The 17026-nt window shown below is 42.7% G+C and overlaps 2 protein-coding genes across 4 annotated transcripts; one reads left to right on the top strand and one right to left on the bottom strand.

The window, feature by feature from the left end:
- Positions 1–606: 606 nt before the first annotated feature.
- On the bottom strand, positions 607–6464 carry cops4 (COP9 constitutive photomorphogenic homolog subunit 4 (Arabidopsis)). Its single transcript, XM_028980237.1, has 10 exons — positions 6237–6464; positions 5563–5642; positions 5314–5465; positions 5040–5143; positions 4619–4772; positions 4388–4538; positions 3103–3273; positions 2869–2984; positions 2661–2745; positions 607–1048 (listed from the first exon to the last, which is right to left on the bottom strand). Exons 1-10 carry the CDS (start codon positions 6401–6403, stop codon positions 915–917), a joined length of 1314 nt encoding a protein of 437 aa, XP_028836070.1. The 5' UTR covers positions 6404–6464; the 3' UTR covers positions 607–914.
- Positions 6465–7107: 643 nt separating this feature from the next.
- On the top strand, positions 7108–16438 carry lin54 (lin-54 DREAM MuvB core complex component). 3 transcript variants are annotated; one of them, XR_003749791.1, is made up of 15 exons: positions 7108–7293; positions 9192–9945; positions 10101–10218; positions 10316–10446; positions 12047–12196; positions 12328–12535; positions 12654–12727; positions 12897–13091; positions 13167–13258; positions 13342–13416; positions 13986–14088; positions 14221–14358; positions 14453–14655; positions 14760–15168; positions 16032–16433. XR_003749791.1 is itself a non-coding variant. In XM_028980228.1 (15 exons), exons 2-15 carry the CDS (start codon positions 9211–9213, stop codon positions 15017–15019), a joined length of 2397 nt encoding a protein of 798 aa, XP_028836061.1. In that variant the 5' UTR covers positions 7108–7293; positions 9192–9210; the 3' UTR covers positions 15020–16438. The 3 variants fall into 3 exon arrangements, 2 of the variants coding, with proteins under 2 accessions (XP_028836061.1, XP_028836060.1); XM_028980228.1 differs by having other exon boundaries at positions 14760–14923; positions 15009–16438; XM_028980227.1 differs by having other exon boundaries at positions 14760–16437.
- The last annotated feature ends 588 nt before the right edge of the window (positions 16439–17026 follow it).

The following is a 17026-nucleotide window of genomic DNA, read 5'->3' as shown; positions in this document are numbered from 1 at the left end:
TTCATTACGAACTTGTAATAACTAGTTAATTTTGAAACATTACTGTGACTTCTAAATTAAATTAGCCAATAAATAATACCATTGTATAGAACTTCACTCAGACCCGATAGGGAGCTTTTCTTCTGACATAAATTTTAAAACATTCAAAAATGGCACCACGACACACATCACGATGTTACCATATAATCATGGGTGGAAGTGAGCGGACGCGGCGAGCTCGTACAGGTGGATTTCTCACGTGGTGAGAGGGCGACACCTTGTGTTCAAACGTAGTACCGCGCCTGATTGTTCACGTCTAGACCATATCTGCTCGTTTGAAAGTTAATTAAGTGGATGTGGTTTTCATTATCAGTACAACTGAAACAATAACTGAATGACTGTATATTAAAGAATGTGAGCAAAAAGAAAAGTATACACATTATTCTAACATTTTTCGGATGTTCAGTCTATTCATAAAGCTTATACCTCCAAAGAAATGTGTGCCATAAGGCCCTGCATAATTCAATCAGATGAGCTTAATTTTGAAAGTGTTTACTGATTAAAAACACAAATCTGTGGAGCCAGTACACTCTCAGAAAGACAATGACATCTGCATTTACAGCAGTATTCTCAGATTAATCAAATCAAGTGTAATTATTTCACGAAGAGCTCATAACACATTCACAAACCTCCAAAATAAATACAAGATGGTTATTTTCCTAAAAGAACTACAAATGAAAAACAAAGCAGAAACGAACATTTCACAAACAGATCAGAAAAGTTCACCAACAGCCTCCAAATTTATTTACGCCAAAATATTGACAAACACACAGGGCTTTGTTGGACAGACAGCCTATAAAAGTGTTTAAGTAGTGCTTCAGTAAACTTTGTTCTAAAGGAGTTGTGAAGTTGAAGTATGTAGATGAAGAGAATGTTTATTGGGTCATCTGAGCCTCCATGGCCTGTGCCGTCCACTCAGGTGCCACCTGGCTGATCTTCTCCAGCAGGTTGTTCACCTGAAAGCAGAGCGACTGGATCTGTTTGTCCCAGGTGGGCAGTGGCTCACGTGCTAATGGAGAGAGAAAGCAGAAAACATATTTAGTACCAAATAACATATATATGGCATTAAAAAAAAAAAAAAAACAGAAACCACACGCAAGTGAAGTACACATACAGGGATTGCAGAATTATTAGGCAAGTTGTATTTTTGAGGAATAATTTTATTATTGAACAACAACCATGTTCTCGATGAACCCAAAAAACTCATTAATATCAAAGCTGAATGTTTTTGGAAGTAGTTTTTAGTTTGTTTTTATTTTTAGCAATTTTATCTGTGTGTGCAGGTGACTATTACTGTGCATAATTATTAGGCAACTTAACAAAAAACAAATATATACCCATTTCAATTATTTATTTTTACCAGTGAAACCAATATAACATCTCCACATTCACAAATATACATTTCTGACATTCAAAAACAAAACAAAAACAAATCAGCAACCAATATAGCCACCTTTCTTTGCAAGGACACTCAAAAGCCTGCCATCCATGGATTCTGTCAGTGTTTTGATCTGTTCACCATCAACATTGCGTGGAGCAGCAACCACAGCCTCTTAGACACTGTTCAGAGAGGTGTACTGTTTTCCCTCCTTGTAAATCTCACATTTGATGATGGACCACAGGTTCTCAATGGGGTTCAGATCAGATGAACAAGGAGGCCATGTCATTAGTTTTTCTTCTTTTATACCCTTTCTTGCCAGCCACCTTCCAGAAACTGGCAGTAGGACTGGGAGTTGAGCTTGACTCCATCCTCAACCCAAAAAGGCCCCACAAGCTCATCTTTGATGATACCAGCCCAAACCAGTACTCCACCTCCACCTTGCTGGCGTCTGAGTCGGACTGGAGCTCTCTGCCCTTTACCAATCCAGCCACAGGCCCATCCATCTGGCCCATCAAGACTCACTCTCATTTCATCAGTCCATAAAACCTTAGAAAAATCAGTCTTGAGATATTTCTTGGCTCAGTCTTGACGTTTCAGCTTGTGTGTCTTGTTCAGTGGTGGTCGTCTTTCAGCCTTTCTTACCTTGGCCATGTCTCTGAGTATTGCACACCTTGTGCTTTTGGGCACTCCAGTGATGTTGCAGCTCTGAAATATGGCCAAACTGGTGGCAAGTGGCATCTTGGCAGCTGCACGCTTGACTTTTCTCAGTTCATGGGCAGTTATTTTGCGCCTTGGTTTTTCCACATGCTTCTTGCGACCCTGTTGACTATTTTGAATGAAATGCTTGATTGTTCAATGATCACGCTTCAGAAGCTTTGCAATTTTAAGAGTGCTGCATCCCTCTGCAAGATTTCTCACTATTTTTGACTTTTCTGAACCTGTCAAGTCCTTCTTTTGACCCATTTTGCCAAAGGAAAGGAAGTTGCCTAATAATTATGCACACCTGATATAGGGTGTTGATGTCATTAGACCACACCCCTTCTCATTACAGAGATGCACATCACCTAATATGCTTAATTGGTAGTAGGCTTTTGAGCCTATACAGCTTGGAGTAAGACAACATGCATGAAGAGGATGATGTGGACAAAATACTCATTTGCCTAATAATTCTGCACTTTCTGTATAAACTCCTCATTTGCACACCTCACTTGCCAATATCCTGAAGAAAAAAAAAACTCACTTTCAAAGTGGACAATGCCATCAATCTGGTCAATGAAGCCATTCATGCGTCCTTCTGTAATCATTTGTGAAGCAATCTTCTCAGCCTGCCCCAGGATAGACAAGGTTTTTCTTAATGCACATTCAACTACAAACCTATAATTAATGCCCATTATGTGGTCACAAAGATATAATTTTCTTATGTATTTCAACTTAGTGGTGAAACTCACTTTTGCAGGTGGGATCTCTAGTAGAGCACCAAGCTCCTCAAAGGTGATGTTGTTGTACAGTTTGCTAGCTGAGAGTAGGTTGTGTTCGATCACTGCACGGTCTAAAATGCTAGAACCTTCAAGAGCAAGAAAGCCAGAAAAACATTTTCTTATGAAGACATACATTTCATGCTTTCATTCCTTCCTATTAAAAACATGAAATATTATATCAAGCTCTCTGTGCTTTATACAGACCATCAGCTGTGGTGGCCTTCTGATGAGGCATCAACATGGCTGCAAACTCCTGCAGTTGGTCTCCTCTGATGATCCGGTCAAGGTACATCTTCTCCAGGATTCCATAGGCAGAAAGCTGCTGGCAGCGCTCATCCTTAAATAGAGTGGCCAGCATGCGAGAGCGCTGTTGTCCTGAACAACAACAACAAGCATCACCTAAATGAGTTTCTATGAAATGCTCATTCTCACAACAGGGAGGTGGTGATCTGACATCACACGCATGCTTTACATTTGGTATATTTTGTTATTCCCTGTTGACCAATTTCACTCACTCGCTGACCTGTTACTTTCCATCCCGGGACACTGGGTGCAGAGAGGGATGCCAGCCCATTACCAGGCACACAAACATACATACACACCCTCATCTACGGTCAATTTAATCGTCGATCCACCTAATATTTACTTTGGACAGAGGGAGTAAATCAGAGAACCCTGAGGAAAACTGCAGCAACATAGCTAGAGCATGCAAACTGCACAAAAAAGGGCCATGCTAGGATTCAAACTCACAACCTTGGAGGTGTGAGGCCATATCTCAGTCCGAGATAAAATTCAAAATTTAGGGGCTCACCAATAGCTGGAGGAGGAAGTGATTCCTCAACATTTTCCTGGTTACATGTGGGTTGACTGTGTGTGTTTGTGTGAGAAAGAGTACAATTCCACACAACCCCTAATCTGCTTGTGCAAAGAAATACACACAAACCTGCCCACTCCTGTGGGCTTCTGGTTTGAAAGTGAAAGTGAAGTGATAGTCATTGTGAAACACTGCAGCACAGTACACGGTGACACAACGAAATGTGTCCTCTGCTTTTAACCATCACCCTTGGTGAGCAGCCATGACAGGCACCCAGGGAGCAGTGTGTGAGGACGGTGCTGTGCTCAGTGACACCTCAGTGGCACCTTGGCGGCTCGGGATTCAAACCGGCAACCTTCTGATTACGGGGGTGCTTCCTTAACTGTTAGGCCACCACTGCCCCAAAAACATATATGTTAAAGCTATATGAACATATAGCTGAAGGTATTCACAGGATGGGCACAAAAATGACTAAAATCCCAACTACTGCTGCTGCTACTTCAACAGATTCTAAGTTTTTTTAGTCTTGCTTTAAGCCAACAAATGTAAATCTATAAGTGAATAACAACTTGGCTTCAACACAACCCCAACAATAACACCCTTATACATACACACCTAAAACAGCATACACTACCTTCAGATACCCAAAACTAAAGCCTCCCATCAAAGTCCTACCTGCAGAGGCGAGGATGGTGCAGTGGAGTGCGTGCTTTAGTGCCTCGAGCCGCTCAGTCTCGTGAACAATAGATTTGTAGGAGAGCTCATTGTACCTTTGAGCTGCCTCAATAAACTTCCTCCTGTAATCAAGGACCCTGGCATAGCAAACCTAAAAATGAGGTTTAAAAAAAGGATAACAGTTTACATTCGTTATTAAAGACAAAAATGTAGAAAAAAAAATATCTGCACCTTATAATGAATCTGGAGCTGTTCATTGGTGGACTCATTCTGCAGAAGAGATGCACGGTTGATGTAGGCCTCTGCCTGGACAGGGTCATCGTCCTCTAAATATAGCCTAGCAATCTTCAAATATGTGTCCAACTTGTAATCTACGTTGTACTGCCTATGAGCAGAAAATTATCATGAGCATCACCATACAAGCCACTAATGAGCCATACATCATAACAATTATTAATGAAACATGGTTAAAATGGAAAACGAGTACTTGCATTTTAGTACTCACCGATACAGAGTACACAATTTAAATGTACAGGTAACAGCTTTAGTCATATAATTTAACAAAAAAAAAAGAAAAAAAAGGGACTAGTTTGGAATTAAGAACACTTATTTAAAATGAAAAGCTTGTTGTACTATTACTATTTACACTTACTTCTGTCCTGTTTCCAGAGGAATACCAACTAACACCTGAGCTGCATTTCGCCAGTCTTCTTCCTTCTCATAAATGGTGGCAAGATGCTGCCTGATTGAAGCCACCTAGAAAACAGAGAACATTTAAATGGTTGCATTTCACAGGATTCAGCTTACAGAAAATAAATAAATGAAACAGTTCATAAGCAGAAGAATCTGACTGGTCAAAAAAAAAAAATTCAAAAAAGCTGCTGCTATTTTGATCTTTTGGAGAATGGTCAAGACGTATACCCTACCTGCTCCTCAAAAGAGATGACTCTGGGCTGGATTTTCTCTAAGGTGAAGTGATAAATTGCTTTGGCTGTACTATCTGGCAGGTTAGGGAGGTGTGTGCAGAAGTCGGTAAGAAGCTGCCTTGAGATCACCAAGCTGACGTTTTCATTAACCACTAGACAAAATTGAATTTTTGATTAAATAAATTTGATCGGAGATTGGTCAATATTATGAAAGAACAAGCCCCCCCCCCCAAAAAAAAAAACACTTACTTGCTTCAACAAAAGCTTTCAGTGCTTCCAGTTGTTCTGCATCAGTAAACTGTAGGGCTTTCTCCAAAATCTGCCTATACCTAAAACACACAAACAAAACTAATAACCAAATTAAATGAGCCGAGATCGCGTCTTACATGGGGACCTTGGTCAGGATTCCGGGCTAAAATGCTTCATGAAATGGTACCCAGATGCCGCTAGCGGTGAGGTGAAACTCTTCTGGATGGGGCAGGACGTGCAGGCCGCCCTGTGTGCGTGGATTTCCTGCTGAGGGCTCTGTGGTCCCTTCAAATAGTGAAATGACCGGACTGCTTCAGGTCACATGCAACTTACAGACTTGGCCTTGGCTTATCTCGGAGTTACTAGCTGTCTTCTCAGCTCACGTATTAAGACACCTAATGAAGTTGTGTCCTTCCTATCATTTCATGACATGGAATGAAATGAGACAAATGCCTCCGACATACACGTTTGCATTGGAAATATTATATTCATTAGAACACGCGTACAGAAGATGAGACAGCTCGGATATCTCAGTGCCATCACCGCATTGGCGGCCGCGGCCCAGGCCTGCGCGTCTCGAACACACTGAGCGTAAGGCAAGCGCAGCCGCCACGTTTGCCCGGCTGTTACTCATCTCCGCCCCCTACGCAGCCCGGACGACGAGGTGTACTCACTTCCCCGCCAGGTCTTTGTGGGACCCGCTGGAGTTGATGAGCTGCGCCAGCTCCTGTCTCACCGCGGCCGCCATTTTGTTCCCCCCGCGTCTGCACTGCCGCGTCTGGCCAGCGGAGCCGCAGCCGGTCGAGTTCCGTCGGCGCTCGGACAGGAGCGCTGCTCGCATTTCGTCGTTGTACTTGCCAGAAGTTTACCTCTAGACGTAAACGGGTAGCCGAGTCTGGAACCTAGTAAATAATCATCAAAACACGGAGAACAATTCGGAACGTCAAAAACAACGGACCTGCAGGAAGAAGCAACGAAACTTCTAAAAACAAGATGTATAAATATGTACCGATATTCTATGCTTTTGTGTGTTGGTAATATCTGGAAAATGGAATGTGGATGAACACATGTTCTCTGAAAGAGAAGGCTGTGGTGGAAGTGCTGTTATTGTAATGTATATGTGATCGTGATTAGGCTCAAAGTCTGAAATAAAGACACAGAGGATTCAGTTCAGTTCATTTGCCTTAATTTAGAGATTTGATTAGATATCTTTCTTAAAAATGCAAAACAATGCTACAGAGATACACAAATAGCTGGTCAAGTACGTCAAGAGATTTAAAAGTGTACGTACTTATTTTTTGTTTTGAAGAACTGAATACTGTCTAAAATTAAGAGATTTATGGAAATATTCCGGTAAAATGAATTCGAAATTTTAGATTGGCAAATATAAAATATTTTACTCAATACATTTCATTCACTCTTAAGTGGCATTCTACATGTTAGCTCACATATGAACAGTTGGAATCGTTGTTTTTCTGCCGCTTTGGGACCCTGCGGAAGTAGTGTGGTGACGCAATACATGGTTTCCATGGCGGGCGTGTCATTATTATGGGATGTCGAGGTGAAATGGCGCTCGGCGCGTTATTTTGAACAATCCTCTCAGTTTGCTGGTGAACGATCGAGATGCATCAGCACGTAACCCGGGCTGTTGGCGGCCGGGCATGACAAGGAGCGCGGACGGTTCACGCTGCGCGATTGCGACTGGGATTTAGCGGATTATTCACAGCTCAGGTAACCTTTTCGCGGGACTTCATACGATCGGAATTAGCCCGAATGCTAACGTCCACAGCCAGTCAGAGCTGCTGACCAGCGGCGTGTCAGATATGCATATCACACGGGCTGTAGCGCCGCTGACGCGTCCCATATGTTACGGTTCAAGGCTGCAAGATTAATGACGCGCCTCGAATTTTACACGGTGCGGCACGGCGTGTCGGGACACCGCACGCCGCGGTAACATTAATGACAGGTCGGATCTGTAACAGCCAGAACTACACCCGGCTGTAGCTGTTGCCTCGCAGCCGGGAGAATCCTGCTGAGCCGATCGGGGTGCCTTTGTGTGCACACATTTTGTGCGGCAATGTGGTGCCAAAACGCGAACTCTTGAGTAGATTTCAGCTAGCCGGTGTTCGCAAAACGTTGCCTGGTATGCAGGTATTGTATTTCATTTTAGAGATTTAAATGCTTTTAAATGACACAGGCCAGACTTTACGCACCATGTCAGTGTGTTGACAGTGGACTCAAATTGGCCACCTGATATTTCCCCACTTGATCTTCCCAACTATTTTAACTATATTATCCAGTGAACACACTGTTCTAGTAAATGTCTGCTTTGGCAGTCTAAAATCTCAACGCACACAGAATTCTGTCTTATTTATCTTGAATTGTTCTTACGACTAGAAACAAGTAGACGTATCGACCAGCACGTTTAATTAAAATGTAATATATATTTTAAAACTTTTTTTTGTCGGTCAGGGGACTGTTTACCAGATGGGGATCCTCGTAGAGGTTCCAGGTTCTGACCCCCTGAAGTCGGACCGAATGCTTTGTAATCTGCCCAAATAATCCCACACGTATCTATTTGGTTTGAATACTCTGCACATGGTGTTAGTCTTCAGCACAACAGGAAATGAGGGAACAATTCCCCGCGTCCGCGTCTCTCTGTGTTGTCGTATGATGAGCCGATGACGGACTGAAAATGGCGGATCTTTCGAAATCGAAGCCCGTGCTGAACCACTGCCCGCCGCGCCGGTCTTGTCGGGCCATTCGGTGTGTTTTTAAGTTGAGCTAGAGATATTCTCTTAGCGTCGAGTGCCAATTAAATGCTGCTCGTGGAAGTCATAAAAATGTTCTATTAATTTTGCCCGGCTTACGGCATAACAAAGACTATTTTCACCGAGGCCTGGGCTAGCCGCAATAAATCCGTTTCGCAGAATAATAACATGTTAATTATACTGGCAAAAGTATAATTTTTACACCCGTTAACTTTTTGTGCGAAACGAAATTGTTATTTTTGCTAGCAAACACATTCACTAGGCAATCACTCTGATGAAGGATCACAATAGACAGTCATGTTAGACTTTGTTATTTAACCATCCTCTCATGCCATTACATTTTTTTTTTCTTTCTCTCCATTAGTCAATTTACGCAGCAGCCCAATGTGGTGGATTCGTTTTCTGTGTAATGTTTAAAACAGACTTCAAACCCTGCCACTTTCCCGCTTGGTACATGCATCCATTTTAATATTTCTGTCCGGGTGCATAATCCTCTGGGTTCCTGTACAGATCTGAAAGTATGAAATATAAAATTGTCAAAGATGCCTTGAAATAAAGCATTTGAATCGTAGAATGACTCTGCTTCACTCTACTCACAGGATATACACTGAACAATGTTCTAATTCTAGTTTTGAAATCCAGCATAGTTTGATGCATATGTTGGACCCACATACTGTTATGATAAAAGATTTACTACTTTTTGGTTTTGTTACTCATTTATTATTTGCTAATTATAAATTCCAAAAGTTTGTAATTTGGTTTTGGAATAGCAATAATTATTTCATGTCTTCAGGGTTTCTACTGTTAATGGACTGTAAATAAAGAAGATATATTTAATGAAAATGTTTTTTCTTTTAGCGCCTAATCTATTTGAAAGATGGATGTGGTGCCATCTGAGCTTAACAGCATTCTGCCGGATGAAATCATGGATACAGAGGCCATCGTCATGGAGGACTCCCTTCCTGTGGCGTCACCAGCCCCTGCACCCTCTGGGGTAGATGCAACCGAGACTAGTGTTTCTATGGAAACTGAGGTGCCGGAGATTTTTAGTTTGTGTTCAACTGCCACGTCAACTCAAATGACCCTGGCTCTGACAACTCCAACTACCACCGACTCGGTGCCATGCACCATGAACTCAGGCACCCAGCTGCTGCTCACCCCCTCTGTGTCTTCAAGCCAGTGCCACACTCCTGCTCCTGCACCCAAACCCACCACGCTGGTAGCTGGGGGCCTGCAGAAACTGTCTGCTCCTTTCACCCTGTCTGCTAACCACCAGCTCATCCTTAACAAAGTGGGATCATCCTCTGGTGTGGATGCAAAGTCTCATGGGACCCCATTGTTAAAGCATGAAGGCCAGAAGTTAGTGGTTACTACTATCAGCAAAGGTGGTCAGCCCATTGTGTTGACACTTCCCCATACGGCCGCCAAACCTGGCACAGTTGTGCGGACTGGAGATGCCACTGTCCAGCCACAGCAATTCAAAGTGGTGGCCATTGGGGGCAGAACAGAACTGAAGCCAGTGGTGGGCGTCCAGACCGTCAGCACAGCCAGTCAGCTGGGGAGCTCTTCTCCACAGACAGCATCACAAAACCAGCAACTGAAGACAGTACAGGTCAATACACGAATGACTGAATAAATCATGTTCTTAGGCTTAGCCCTGTGTCTTTCCACGTATTTAATTGTGAATAACTCCTTCTATATTTTACACTTTCTTGTTTTAGCAGAAAACACAGTAAGATGACTAGTGAGTATGACATTCATTTTCAGATTACCAAGAAGACTGTGGCCTCCACAGCAGGGCCGATGGTCACCAAATTTATAATCACTAAGGCACTCAGCAGCAAAGGCCTGTCCAGTCAGACATCAGTTTCTCCTGTATTGACTGGTAAAGCTAATTTTTTCAACAAAAGACTTACGGAAAAAAGAATCAATTATTTTCATCCATCACTTAAATTTATAAAGTGTGCTGCTATGTTCTGCAGGAAGAGTCTTGGGCCAGGGCACCCCAGTAACACCCCCAAGAACCATTGCCATAGCAGACACACTTAACTCTGCCTCCCAGAGTGTCCCTACCAGCAAGGTGGCCATATCCCCTTTGATGTCACCCAGCAAGGTAAGACAGCACTGTAGGTTTAACCTATGATGGTGTAAGCATTGGTGTAAAACTTGGATTTGATTTTGTCATTGAATACACTTGTGTAGAAACATCCTTGTGCCAAGTAGTACTTTTCCATGCATGGTTTAGTTTTTGCTATGGTTATAGCTTGATGGGTCAGGTTAATCAGACTACTGTCCATGTTCTGTTATACAAACACTAATTTACTGGCTGGTTTTTATCAGACTAATCTGATTTCAGATTGTTAGTATTGCATTTTTTTCAGTTTACCTTATACAGCATAGACCAAAACAATAGCCACACAATTTAATTAGTGACAAATTGGAACCAAGCCGAACAGTGATTGTATAGCTTTACATTACTGTGCATGTTGCATGTTGTCCCATGTATTAATTCAGCAAATTACATGGTTATTGTGCTAAATGAATAAAACAGCAGAGGCGCCCCTACGCCATATATCAATATAAGCTTGCACACACACTACCTTTTCCTCACGCAGTTGCATACAAAGCTCACACACACACACACACACACACACACACACACACACTACCTTTTCCTCACGCATCGACATGCAAAGCTTGCACGTGCACTACTTTTCCCCACTCATGGACATGCAAAGCTCGCACGCGCACTACTTTTCCCCACTCATGGACATGCAAAGCTCGCACGCGCACTACTTTTCCCCACTCATGGACATGCAAAGCTCGCACGCGCACTACTTTTCCCCACTCATGGACATGCAAAGCTCGCACGCGCACTACTTTTCCCCACGCATGGACATGCAAAGCTCGCACGCGCACTACTTTTCCCCACTCATGGACATGCAAAGCTCGCACGCGCACTACTTTTCCCCACTCATGGACATGCAAAGCTTGCACGCACACTACTTTTCATCATGCATGGACATGCAAAGCTCGCACGCGCACTACTTTTCCCCACTCATGGACATGCAAAGCTCGCACGCGCACTACTTTTCCCCACTCATGGACATGCAAAGCTCGCACGCGCACTACTTTTCCCCACTCATGGACATGCAAAGCTCGCACGCGCACTACTTTTCCCCACTCATGGACATGCAAAGCTCGCACGCGCACTACTTTTCCCCACTCATGGACATGCAAAGCTCGCACGCGCACTACTTTTCCCCACTCATGGACATGCAAAGCTCGCACGCGCACTACTTTTCCCCACTCATGGACATGCAAAGCTCGCACGCGCACTACTTTTCCCCACTCATGGACATGCAAAGCTCGCACGCGCACTACTTTTCTCCACTCATGGACATGCAAAGCTTGCACGCACACTACTTTTCCCCACTCATGGACATGCAAAGCTCGCACGGACACTACTTTGTCCTTGCACACATACTACTTCTGCCGCGTACACATTCACATAGTTTTTGTGCACACCACACATTACATCTTGAAGAATATAGTGGAGGGAAGTGTAGAGTATGTGCAGAGTGCCTAGGTCAGTTTGGGTCCAATTGGACTTATAAATACAGGAGCAGTTTGACCCCCCCCAGTCACCTGCTGGTCCAGCATTTTGGATTGTTTTGAGTTCCACTCATTTTCCTGTGGTTGTTTTTCTACAGCTCACAGTGGTCTCGATGGCCTCCCCATCTCCGGGCTCCCCTCAGAAGACTGTGTCTCTGCCCCTCAGTGTTGCACTTGGCCAGCAAATCCTAGCAGTGCAGCAGCCCACATCCCCAGCTAAAGCAGCACCCAACCAGTCCACCTCACAGGTCGCTGCCTGTGCTTTTCTGTCAAAAAGAATAGTTATTCTTTTCATTAGTAGTTTTTGTTACATATTCAAATCCTTGAATTAAGATGTTTTTTTTTTTTCTTTTCTTTTAATGACCTTGTTTTATGTCAGACTGTGAAGCCTGTGCAGACAGTGGCAGTGGGAGGTGTGGGTACATCCCAGTTTAAGACTATCTTCCCACTGGCTGCTACACCCAGCGTGCAGCAGATCCAGGTCCCCGGAAGCCGTTTCCACTACGTTCGTTTGGTGACAGCCACAACAGCCAGTGGCACGGCTCACAACAGCAGTCCCAGCATCAACTCCGCCTCCAGCCAACCAGGTCTGCATTGTTTTCCTATGAGAATTACTGAAAATGTATTGATTGTATAACTACATTTTACAATTTATGTTCAGGTATGTGTGTGGTATGGTGTTGATAACTGATATTTTTCTTTTAGCCAAGCCTTTGGTAGTGAACACTGCTCCGATGAGGATGTCTGTTCCAATCGTTCCTGCCCAGACGGTGAAGCAGGTGACACGATTGCAACACCAACATACTATTACTGCTATTTGCATATAGGCTGTCACAGTGCAATTAATTGGCCTTGCATTCACAGCATTTGCTTGTTATTGAAAGGCCTGTCACTGAGCTAGCTGTCAACTGACTAAATGCCTCTTATGGACTGCACCTTTCTTTTTAGGTGGTGCCAAAACCCCTGAACTCCACTGCACAAGTGGTGCCCACCCAAACACAACAGCGACTCATCATGCCTGCCACACCATTGCCACAGATCCAACCCAACCTGACCAACCTTCCCCCGGGGACAGTGCTTACGTCTGCTCCTGGTGTAGGCAATGTGGGCTACGCTGTGTTGCCTGCACAATATGTCACACAGGTCAGTGTCTGTCAGTGATGTTATTTTTATTCTGGACTACTATGGCTTTACAAGAGCTTTTTTATGCTGTCATAGCTCCAGCAGTCCTCATTTGTGACTTTGGCCAGCAGTGCCAGTTATTCGACCACTACAGGCATACAGACACAAGCCAGGATGCCCCTCAATGGGTAAGCACAACGCAGGTCTACAGTGTTTTTTCTCTTTGGTTTTTTTAATGCATTGCTGAATGTAATTTCTTTTTCTCTTTTAGCACACTTTCAGTGTCAGAGTCAACAACAAGGCCCAGGAAACCCTGCAATTGCACAAAGTCACAATGTCTAAAATTGTAGGTTACTAAATATATATATATTTATATGTTGTTTGAGTTACACTAATTCAATAAACTTTTAGACAATATTTCATTGTGGTGCAGTGGGTACCCAAGGGAAGAAATTTGGTGTTCCTACACAGCCTTGGCTCTGTAAATGGGAACAAGCATTCGGGTCATTTAGGAACAGGGGTAAAAAGAAAGGGAGAATCTTGCTTAGGTGTACCACTACCCCAGTGGGAGTGAGAGATGGTAAATCTGGCACATGCTAATTGTCAGGAATGTGGGATGGTAGAGAAACTGACTAAAGAGGATATCAATAATAAAGACTGAAAAAGACGTTCTTAGAGCAGGCCAGGCTAAAGAGCTGCATTAGCTTCTGTGAAGCGGTAAACAGTTGGAGAATTCTGTGCAATAGACCACTGCCTACCTTTCCAGAATAATTTTGTTTTTTGTCTGTTGCCCATTTACAGTGCCAATACAGTGTATTGAAGAAACAGCTAGTTGACTTTGATGAGATCGTTTTGAAATGTACAAATTCAAGATCAATGTACTAAATGCATGATTTGACATCCATTTTTTGATAGGTATTGTGACTGCTTTGCCAATGGGGAGTTCTGTAGCAACTGTAACTGCACTAACTGCTTTAACAACTTGGAACATGAGTCTGAGCGCCTTAAAGCCATCAAAGTAAGCAAGCCCATTGCATTCTTCTGTATGATAAATATTATTTCACATTTTTGTTGTGACAACCTGATGTGTAAACATTTTTGGAGTTTTTTTATGTTGACCATGTGTTCCTAATGATATCTTTGGACACAGGCTTGCCTTGACAGAAATCCAGAGGCTTTTAAGCCAAAAATTGGCAAGGGAAAGGAAGGTGAGTCAGACCGAAGACACAGCAAGGGCTGCAACTGCAAACGATCTGGTTGTCTGAAGAACTACTGCGAATGCTATGAGGTTAGACACTTGCTCAAGAGAAAATACCCCTGTTTAATCTTAGGATCACTGTCAATTTTGCAATGGCTGCATTTTCAATCAACTCTCTCTGCAGGCAAAGATCATGTGTTCAAGTATTTGTAAGTGTGTGGGCTGTAAGAACTTTGAGGAGAGTCCAGAGAGAAAAACGTTGATGCACCTGGCGGATGCAGCAGAGGTTCGTGTCCAGCAACAGACAGCGGCGAAAACCAAATTGTCTTCGCAAATCTCAGACCTGTTGACACGTACAACTCCGGCTCTTCCCTGTGGTGGAGGGAGGTAAGACCACTGCAGATCCCACTATAGTTAGTCTTCAGTATCATTAAGCTGTATCAAGAAGTATCTGAAGCTTATTCCTGTGGCTTTTTGTTTGGCCCTGCCAGGCTTCCCTACACGTTTGTCACAAAGGAGGTGGCAGAGGCGACCTGTGACTGTCTCATGGAGCAAGCAGAGCAGGCAGAGCTGTCTAGCCAACCACAGGCTGTGGCTGAGAGGGTCATCCTTGAGGAGTTTGGCCGGTGCCTAATGAGGATTATCAGTTCAGCAGGTAAAGCAAAGATGGACTGTTCCATCAACTGCTAGACCTTGATACCAGCCATCAGCAACAGCAAGGGTCATTTCCCACCATTCAGGAGGAGTTTGATGGTGCGGACAGTATGATGGAGGACAAGGCTTCTAAAGACACCAAATCCTGGCAAGTGCTGTAATTGCAGGGGTGAGAGAAGAGACTCTTTGGACTTGAACCCCTGGCTTCACTGCTTCTTTTCAGCGGGAGGACTGCACAGTATATTTGTGTGTAATGTTCATTTTGATCATATACAGTTTTAAAGTAGGTGTATTGTCACATTTTCATTGCTTTTTAATTTATTGTGGCATTAACTGGTATTTTAGTGCTCAGTTTTCAGACTTCCGTCTTAAAGCTTAGAATCTTTCCTTTACACAACATTCAGCAAAATACCAATCATGATTTTGTACAGTAAGTAGCCTCTACTGTAGCCTACAATTAAACACCTAGGTCTGTATTTATTTAGATTGGTGGGAGTGGTGTAAGATGTGTTAACCAAAATGCTTGTTAGGAACTGAAAATGTCACCCAGTTCATAATTTTACTCCATCCTGGTGTACGATTGGGAATTATTAATACAGATCATGGATCTGTATTTTGCATATGTGTGGGGCTCTTAAATTAGTTGTTCCATTGTGAGCTTCTTATGTGCAGCATTAAATTTGCTCTGGTAGTTTTGAGACATCAGATCAAACTGTGTTGTTTTTGATAATGTTCGTTTGCAATCCACATGATGTCTTCAGATGGATGTCAGGATAACACTGCTAAGATACTAATTGGCTTTTCCATAATAATATTTCTTACACTCAAAAAACATGATAGTTGTTCTTTGATTGTTTAGAACAAAATATTTGCCCCTAAAGCGGAAGGTTGATCGCTCGCACTACGTTTTCCTGTATCCCCTGCACTGTTAATAATGCCAGACTTCTAGCAAATTATGTCTCAGGGCTTCATTAACTTTTTTTTCCACCAGTGTTTCACATAGGAAAATATTTTTTGCTTCAGAATGTCTTACTATGCATTTACCATGAAGCGGTATCCTCTTGTGGCTGTACGGCAGAACTGGCATTTCTTTTTCCCTGCTCTGGTAGGCTTCCACATGATCGGTTAGCAGGATTCTCTCAGACCTGAGATGAAGCTTTCTGCCACACCTTTGATGGGGTTCACCTTCCTGATGGGCCTGTACATGCACCACTTTCATGGAAGGATCTTTCTGAAAGGGCTGCTGATGAACCCAAAGCACAATCATGTCCCTTGTGGACGGCCTCCCAAGGCAAAGAGGAGTTTCGATTCTCCAGCTCTCCCAATGTTCGATGCAGAACCAGTGGCTGACACAAGTAAACTGTACTCCCATCAGGTTAACACAAATAATTCTATATTGTAAAGAATATTAACGTTCTTTGTACTCAACATTTGCAATAGCTTTTTTTTTTCCACAAAGTGTACCTGTACTAATGTGTAAATAGGTTTTCCTTTACTACACATCTTAAAGACGTGTTTCAAAAATCTAGTGCGACTTCTAAAAAAAAAAAAAAAGTTCTCTCTGTTTTTGGTAACCGTCTTTTTCTGTTTGTATTTAATGTTTTATTTCCATCACTAAAACAAAATGGGAAAATTAAAATCTCTTTTAAGTATTTCACAATCTAATGATTTTTGTCACACACAATGATATGAGACTCAGAATGTTGTACAGATGTTGCATGATAAATTAATCACTCATAATTTCATGTTTAGCCACAGAGTAGATCCTAGTATTATAAAATAAATAAAATTATTATAAAGCTGGGGCAGTAATCTAAAAAAGATTTATGAGTTTGTTGAGTGTTCCCCTTTTGAAAAATTCTGTCCACGAGAATATTTGTCTTGTTCTAATTCCAGGTTTAAGGTTTTCTCGCCCATTTTGCTTGTGAACAGTGTATGAAATCTTCAAATTAAGTACATGTGAATTGAATCGTCTGGGCGATTCAACCAGTCGACAAATAAACATTGGGTACTGCACAATTGCAGTTATTTTTGTTAAGATTTATCGCTTAAACAGTATATTTTATTGTCAGCTGTTAATTACATTTTTTTTGCCTCGCCACTA

The sequence above is a fragment of the Denticeps clupeoides genome, chromosome 5 (assembly GCF_900700375.1).
Source record: "Denticeps clupeoides chromosome 5, fDenClu1.1, whole genome shotgun sequence".
Taxonomy (NCBI): domain Eukaryota; kingdom Metazoa; phylum Chordata; class Actinopteri; order Clupeiformes; family Denticipitidae; genus Denticeps; species Denticeps clupeoides.
The sequence above is the reverse complement of the archived record's forward strand: the minus strand, read 5'-3'. Positions and strand labels throughout refer to the sequence as shown.

What these genes read in the sequence shown, in the direction of transcription:
- lin54 (XM_028980227.1), top strand. Translation starts at nt 9,211, where the DNA reads ATGGATGTGGTGCCATCTGAGCTTAACAGCATTCTGCCGGATGAAATC. An exon ending in AGCAACTGAAGACAGTACAG is followed by an intron (nt 9,946 to 10,100) that starts GTCAATACACGA and finishes ATTCATTTTCAG; the next exon opens with ATTACCAAGAAGACTGTGGC. An exon ending in CTCCGCCTCCAGCCAACCAG is followed by an intron (nt 12,536 to 12,653) that starts GTCTGCATTGTT and finishes TTTTTCTTTTAG; the next exon opens with CCAAGCCTTTGGTAGTGAAC.
- cops4 (XM_028980237.1), bottom strand. Translation starts at nt 6,403, where the DNA reads ATGCGAGCAGCGCTCCTGTCCGAGCGCCGACGGAACTCGACCGGCTGC. An exon ending in GAAAGCTTTTGTTGAAGCAA is followed by an intron (nt 5,466 to 5,562) that starts GTAAGTGTTTTT and finishes AATTTTGTCTAG; the next exon opens with TGGTTAATGAAAACGTCAGC. An exon ending in CCTCTGGAAACAGGACAGAA is followed by an intron (nt 4,773 to 5,039) that starts GTAAGTGTAAAT and finishes TTCTGCTCATAG; the next exon opens with GCAGTACAACGTAGATTACA.